Source organism: Dermacentor albipictus, unplaced genomic scaffold, assembly GCF_038994185.2.
Source record: "Dermacentor albipictus isolate Rhodes 1998 colony unplaced genomic scaffold, USDA_Dalb.pri_finalv2 scaffold_15, whole genome shotgun sequence".
NCBI classification, from domain to species: Eukaryota; Metazoa; Arthropoda; class Arachnida; order Ixodida; family Ixodidae; genus Dermacentor; species Dermacentor albipictus.
In genome coordinates this window covers 15061424-15069685 of record NW_027225569.1, presented here as the reverse complement: position 1 = coordinate 15069685, position 8262 = coordinate 15061424, and the positions used below count along the sequence as shown (strand labels likewise).

General features: G+C 44.5%; 1 protein-coding gene across 1 annotated transcript in view; it reads right to left on the bottom strand.

The window, feature by feature from the left end:
* Positions 1 to 258: 258 nt before the first annotated feature.
* The window catches only part of LOC135921651 (uncharacterized), an 88121-nt gene continuing 80117 nt past the window's right edge, over positions 259 to 8262 (bottom strand). The window contains exons 13-15 of the mRNA XM_065455925.2: positions 8049 to 8126; positions 1619 to 2101; positions 259 to 564 (exon numbers count right to left, since the gene is read on the bottom strand). Of these exons, the coding sequence (XP_065311997.1) occupies positions 337 to 564; positions 1619 to 2101; positions 8049 to 8126 (789 nt within the window). The 3' untranslated portion in view covers positions 259 to 336. The remainder of the gene's footprint in view (positions 565 to 1618; positions 2102 to 8048; positions 8127 to 8262) is intronic.

Sequence of the window (8262 nt, the reverse complement as noted above, 5' to 3'; positions counted from 1 at the left end):
AAACAAGAAACAGAACTTTTTCTTTAATACGAAACAGATAACTGTCTTCTAACACAATATTTTGGTTAACGTAAAACTGAAAGAACTTGTAAAATAACAGGAACAGCACAAATCGAAAGTGAGCATCACAAACATTATCTTCTTTTTATTTATATACTTTTGTACAGTGTACGCTTGCATGCCCACTAAGAGCGCCGAGCCATCAGGCAAAGTTTTGGCCACAACTGGTTGTGGCTTTGTAAATGCTACATTACGCAGTTGAGTTAGTAAAATTCGTTTCTATTACGATGTTTGTTATGCGTGTTATACTCAAAAGAATACTGCCCTCAAGTTAAATTAAGCAGGACCACATGTTTGATGGAAACCATCTTGCGACGTAGATGGTAGTGGTGGGTCAGACGCGTCTTCACAGAAGTCACCGCTCCCATACTTCAGACCTGGCTGACAGTGGCTGTACTCTGGGACTCGTCTTAGCTGGCATGATCCACGTTGTGAAGTTGAACCTTGGTTGCCGGGACGCCTGCGCCACCTGCAGTGCCTGTTTGGCTTTCGTCGCTTGACGGCCTGCGCACAAGAACGTCTAAGCTAACGGGTTCACTTTAACTGCCGTGTGTCGCACGTGACATGACTTTTTGTCCACACATCACTTGTAGATCCCCCTCTCATAAAACCAGTGCAGTTCAGCAGAAGCTAAAGCGTGGCGTCAGTCAGTTTGAGTTCAATGTTGAGGTACTGACGGTTGTATGAATTTTAAGCAAGCGCTGACTAGAAATTGCACCTCTACTTTTTAAAGAGGCTTGAAATTGCTTGTATATGTCACCGCGGGTATTAAAGCACTGGTTATTCAACAAAATGCAGGACTACATTAGCTAAATGACTGACTAGAAAGTGTCATAAGTTTGTCTTTCAGAATCTGTTTGCACCATTAAAAAGCGTTTTGCAATACTTCTTGTATTCATTTTCAAAACAACTATGAGACGTCTTGCAAATTGTCTTAGATTTCAAATTTCGCAATTCATTTGAGAGTCTTCACGACGGCTACAAGGCAATTTAAGACATCCGGCAAGGTTGCGACAAGACGGCCACAAGATGTTTTAATTATCTTGCGAAAACATCTAGAAGACGCGTTGTATATGTTATGAGGTTATCGGCAAGACGGCTTGCTAATCTCGTCAAGACGCGCTGGATGGGAAAACCCTCGGATATACGGTGTCGCCACCTTGAAGGCCGGGATATCGAGGCACCCTACCCTATTCTATCGAACTCGGGTGCCTCGTGTCATATCTGGCGGAGGCCGCGGCAGTTAAGTGGCACTTCGCGAAGGCATGGCATTGGACGACAGCGACCCAGGCACTCACATCCCACCCCGTTTCTACAAATTATACATTTTTTAAGATTTTATTCTTAGTTGCAACTATTCCTACGCGTTTTCGGCATGACTTGGCATAAGAGGATACCATTTTCATGTTCATACGATATCTACGAATCACCTAATGCGGACCGTACTTTTTCTGGAAATGTTTAGAAGATAGCCAGATCCTAGATATGCCATATCTGTGTAAACTCAGCTAAGACCTTGCTTTTAAAAATGTGTGAATCAACCAAAGAAATCGCTCACAGTGTGCGCAGGCATTCCCCGTAAGTGTCGCAGTGGTACTGCTTCTGTAACAGCCGCCGGTGATTCGGGGACCACGGAATCTGCTAACCGCAGCCATCGTCGATCACGTCGGCACCGCCAAAAGTCCGCATAGTGGCCTCTAACAGCAGCGAGCCCAGGAGGCCGTAGTTGAGTTCGGGCGCCCCGCACTCGTCTAACACAGGCCATACCAGGGTGACGGCCGGCGCGCCCACCTCGTTCGGTGCGCCTTGTGGGATACTCAGAGCCTATAGCAAATGGTTCATGCAAACAGCTTTGCGACGTGGTTGGCTGTGGTGGACCAGACGCGTCTGCACAGAAGTCACCACTATTCAGGCCTCGCTGGCAGTGGCGGTACTCCGGGACTTGTCCTATTTGGCCCAATCCACGTTGTGAAGTTGAACCTTCGCTGTTGCGACGTCCGTGCCTCCTGTGGCGCCCATTTGGCTTTCGTCGCTCGACGGGCTGCGAGAAGAAGAACGTCAAAGCCAACGCTTTCAGTTTAACGGCCGTGTGTCGCATATCTGTAAATCATCACCTGTAGATCTCCATATCCCGAACCCGGTGCAGTTCAGCGGAAGATAAAGGGTTGCGTCAGCCAACAAAAAAATTTACCCTATTGGCCCTTCTGCCCCTAGCTGCTGCCCTGAGGGCCGACGCCTCTGAAACACAGTAAATTAAGGCTGGTTTTACTATAACAACAAAAATATGTGTGAAGCCAAAATGAGCTCCATTTCAAATTCCGGGACATGCAGCCAATCGCCAACCTCCGGTGATATATTCACTGCCGCTCTTGGAGTAACACCCCGCGCTAATATGACTATCGTAAAAACGAAGTCATTCGTCACTCCACACGAGCATTGATAACTTCATGTGCACAACACCTCCCGACCGGTCTCTAATGCCACAAGAAAGTTGCGCTAAGAACATACATGTAGCTGCTGCGTTGACGCCAGCTACAGAAAAGTATACGCTTGGGCTGGTTGGTAATACATGGTTACGCTGGAAGCATAGCGCGGAAAGGACGATCGACAAAGACTAGAAAGGACAAGCGCTAACATGCCGTCTACAACCTGTATATGGGCTCCGGACCTCCAGCCAGCCTTCACCGCGACCTGTCCGCATACTGCCCTCTCACAGCTCCGCTCGCTCGCAGACCCACACACACACACACACACACACACACACACACACACACACACACACACACACACACACACACACATATATATATATATATATATATATATATATATATATATATATATATATATATATATGTGTGTGTGTGTGTGTGCGTGTGTGTGTGTGTGTGTGTGTGCGCGCGCGCAAAAAGCGTTCCCGGATGTACCCAGGGTTACCTGTCACCGAAACACGACCTTTGAGGACATGATAGTGCACGCAAAACTCAGCCAGCAGCATTCCCCCGTAATAAAAGCATGTTGTCGCCCTAGGTGCAAAACCTGCAGGCACCTTCAAAGTGACATTAATATTAAAAGCACCGCAAATAGTTATACACATGAAGTCAAATCTAGCTTCACTTGCACAAGTTCGGATGTGATTTATATGGTTGAATGTAATTCTGTAAGAAACATTATATCGGTGAAACAGGACAATCAGTGAACGTCAGATTATACAGACATCACCCAGACACAGCTAAAAGCTTCCCAAAGCCGTCGCCGAACATTTCAACCAACCAGGTCATCACTTTGATGAACTGAAACTACATCTTACAGTCGAATTTCCGTTCTGAACGAGAAAGAAAATACATAGAATCATACCTTATCTATAAGTTCAAGACATTGCAACCAATAGGCATAAACGTTTCAAAGGGAGCTTTAGAATCTATTCGCTGTGCTAAACTTCAAGCTATAGGCAAAAACACTCAGTTTGATTGCTAGACGTATCCCCCCCCTTTTTTTATGTCAGCCGGCATGTCAGACGCCGTGGACATGCCGGCTAACGCGCGTGTGTTGACAGACAGCGGGGGGGGGGGGGGGGGCGCTGCCCTGGCTTTGACCTTGTATACAGCGTTCCGTTACTCTCAATTCGACACGCTAACACATTTTCCATCGTTTCCGCGTCCTCTCGCCTCACACCTGCTCCCCTTTAGAAGAACCCCACCTATATATCCTGTGGCGAGGAAAACATATGCCGCCTTGAAGAAGACAAATCCACTTGTCGAAACGTTGGCTCCTGCATTCACCTCGTTCACGTTTTGCTCATTGTACAGTATACTGAGATATATATATATACTTATATATACTATTTATATACTCTAAAAAGCTATACATATTATATATATATATATATATATATATATATATATATATATATATATATATATATATATATATATATATATATATATATATATATATATATATATATATGTATATATATATATATATATACACTTGCATATTTGTGTAAAGCAGTATTCCAGCTATTAAACCGCGAAAGCTTAGGAGTAAGGATCGACGGCAAATATCTCAGCAACCTTAGCTTCGCCGATGACATTGTTCTATTCAGCAACAATGCAGACGAGTTACAACAAATGATAGAGGACCTTCACAGAGAGTGCAAGAGTGGGGTTGAAAATAATATACAGAGCAAAAAAGGTAATGATGAATAGCTGGTCAAAGGAACAAACGTTCAGGATCACCAGTCAGCTTCTAGAGTCTGTGAAGGAGTACCTTTACCTAGGTGAATTAGTCACAGGGTACTCTGATCATGAGATGGATATTTATAGAAGAATAAAAACGGGTCATATTGCATACGGCAGACATTGTCAGCTCTTGACAGGAAGCTTGCCATTATCATTGGAAAGGAAGGTGTACAGTCAGTGCTTTTTACCAGTGGTGACATATGGGGCAGAAACTTGGGGGCTGACAAAGAAGCTTGAAAACAAGTTAAGGACCACGCAATGAGAGATGGAACGAAGATTGCTAGGCATAACGTTAAGAGACAGAAAGACAGCGGTTTGGATCAGCGAGCAAACGGGTATAAACGATATTCTAACTTACATCAAGAGAAAAAATGGAGCTGGGCAGGTCATGTAATGCGCCAGTTCGTTAGCCGATGAGCCATTGGGGTTCCAGAATGGGTACCAGGAGAAGGGAAACGCAGTCTAGGACGGCAAAAAACTAGGTGGAGCGACTAAATCAGGAAATTCGGGAGCACTAGTTGGAATCGGTTGGCGCAGGACAAGGGTAATTGAAGATCGCAGAGAGAGGCCTTCGTCCTTGCAGTGGCCAGAAAACAGGATGATGATGATGATGACGTTGATTATGATGATGATGATGGATATATACTTTTATAGTGTATAAATGTGTAAAAAGGAAACGCATATGCTCTGGGAAGTCTGGAATGGAACTCCTGATATTGGGTTCGATGTATGCCGTACAAGCGCTTCCCTACATGGGTAAATGTGGTTCTACGTAAAGTCGGTTTCCTCAAGTCTCATAGGCCAAAGAAGTTGTGTTTGGGACGTACACCTTTCGTTTACTTCACTGACGCTGAAGAAACCCAACTTCAAGCTGTGTAATGAAGCCGACGTTCTCTAGAGTGAAACAAATTTTTATGGGTGCTCTGAAAACAAAGATGTTTTTGTGAGTATATTTCGCTCATTTATTTCATGTGCAGATTCAATCAAGCACTTTGAATAAAGTTGGCATTTTGGAAACGTTGTTTTTTCTTTCACAAATAGCTCGGAAGGTAAAGGGTTAAAAATATGTGAACTCAAAGGAAATGAGTCTATCTACAACACAGCACATGAGTTGGATATATGACGGCCTCAGGCACTACTGCAACAATATATGTTATGGTTTCCACACCTACCTACTTACGAATGTAGAGAAAATTCATGCGTCTTTTGTGCAACACAGTAGTCAAGAAGCATAACTGAACGAACGAAAATGAACTGCTAACCTAAACAAACTAAGCTGAACCTTCACCAATACACGAGCAGGTAGCTTCACGCTCAAGTGGCTCAAGGAAGAGTACGCTGTTCCAAGAACCTTAGTCGATCAAGGGTGGTGAGCATCATGTGCTGTTCAGCGGGGAAATGCATGCAGCATTACGACAATACCTGTTTTCCTGTGTTTGATCATGCCACATTAAGTTAACCTATTACGCCGAATAAATCATTAATCGAAAAAAATTCAAGTTATAGTGGTCCCGTGCAAGGCACTACGTTTAATAAGATGGCCTCCCGCGCTTTGTGAAATGGGTGTCAAGTTGACCTTCTGAAGGAGGGCCTCGGTCCTCCTCAACAAATAAATCCCCCCTCCCCCTCGGGCCCCTTCTGACATTAAGCAGTGGCAGCTCTCCGTTAAGGGATCACGGCATCTGCACGTACCCTGTCGTTTATTTTGCGAAATGCGTTGATGGCACTGTTGTACGGTAAAAAGTGCTTTTGCATGCTAAGGCGAAAGCAATTTGCGGTGACTGGAATGAATGAATGAATAAAGCCTTTATTTTAAGGAAGGGGACGGCTCTAGGCCGCTGATGGGGATTAGGAGGGAAGGGAATGTGGGTACCCAGACTGTTGGCTGAAACACTTCATCTCAGTCTGGGATCTTCCGCTTTATGCAGGCTCAGGTGCATGTTTAGTTCCGCCGCTCTCACGTGGGCTGATCGACCCCTTCTACACTACTCGAAACAGGCCACTTTGTCTGCCATATGTCGCAATGGCTTTCTGTGTTTCAGGGTTAGTTTGTATGGCAATTCCTAATGTTCTAATGTCTCCGTGTAGTAGATGCTGAATGTTGGATCTCCCTTGTGAAAAAGCTGCACAGCTCCAAATGAGGTGTTGCAAGTATGCTCTGCATGACTCCTGGCAATGTGTACATCGGGTGTAAGTCTTCGCAATCGTAGCTTGTCTGGGTTGATGCCATTTCTCAAGTATGTGTGGTGTGTACGCAGCGTTTGCCATAACCTTATTCAAGAAAACCTCTTCCGTGCGGGTAAGCCCTCCCTTGTCGTCAAACACATGTACTGGTGTAGCTTCTAATAATCTCCGTTTACTGTCTGCTTTTATTTTAGTACGAATGTAATGCATCAGTGCTCTGCTAGGAGAGCCTGCCGCCAATATGTTTAGGTATGGGTTTTGGTCCGCGGGGTTTGGCGAGGAAATGGAGTGTGGGGAGCTGTACGTGTAATCAAGCCCACCTGCTTGCGCGGCAGCAGCGTGAGCGGCTGCGTTTCCCCCATCCGTGCCGGTGTGCCCCGGTGTCCATAGGATTTCAACATTTGTCCCATTGTCCTGTATTCTCTTTAGCTTAAAAACGCGACATCACGTCAGCAGTTTTACCATTTCAATGTCGAAGCGCAAAAATTTCCTCGGCTCGGCCAAATTTCCATTTTCTCATAAACAAGGCTTTAAAAAATTCCTCACAGTTGAAAGCATTGCGCCTAACCATAGTTATACATCAAGGAAAATTAGAACAATATTGTCCACCTTTAATTCTGGCCACTGAAAGTACATTTCTACAAGCCAGTCCAACTAAATGTATAGTTAAAACCTAATTAGCATAGTAATTATTAGCAACTGAATTGTTGAGCTACTGACAGTCTGAAAACATCAATCAAGCGTATAAAAACACAACTAATGAAGTTAGGTTAAGCTTCCGACGTCTAAAACGGCATCTTGAGGCATGAAATTCGGCGTAGCTGATACGGTACTTTGGCCGCTACAGGGTTAAAAGAACCAACACAATTGGCTCCTCCATCGTCCGTCTCCAATCAACTTCCGCGGCTCGAGTCACAGAAAGATTAGTAGCGGACAATGAGTAACCCCTCCTTCCTTCTCTGGCTCAAACGATCCCTAGTCCTAACTGCACTTCACGAAGTTGGCGAGACGCTATACATTTGAGTTGAATGACACGCATGGGGAAATGTGGAGACCATGATAGCTTGCCCTTAGAAACAGGGCCGTGGAGTGGGCCACAACACAACTCTGTGTACAGTTACAGCTCTTGTTCAACCTTATTCCCAATACAGGTGCAAAACTGGAATCTTTGTTGTGTAAAGACTGAACACAGTAAACCGAACATTGAGGGTCAATAATCTAATACAACGAAGTATATTACCTTGCTCTCGAATATCAGCGTGTAACGAATATTGATGCTTATAGTGAACGGCGATTACAGCGAAGGTATTTTCTTTTACGATACGACATTGTTATTTAGAGGTTTGACTAAGTACTAACCAGTGCATGGCCAGCACTACTGCCATGCATCAACTGTTATGTGATGTCACACTCACAAGCCTGCTTCGTGTGGTGCGAATTGTCTACAATTCCAGCCGCTGCGGCCGCAGGCACTAGACGTATACACAATGTTACTAATCCTGCAAATGACTATAATGCTTTCACACAACACTGAATAAGACCGACTTGTCTATGACGCACCTTTGTCAAAATTATTTCATTGCTGCCAAAGATGCCGCAGAATGAGGACTCTGGGGGAGGGCCATTTTCACTTGCTGTCTAGAATGCAAGAGATGACAGAATGATGCACAGTTACAAATTATTGATTCTGGAACTGAATGTGCTTGTTACAAGCTGCATACTGACTGCCTTAAGTCATTCAAGAAGGATGATCTACTCTAATTTTTTTCAATGT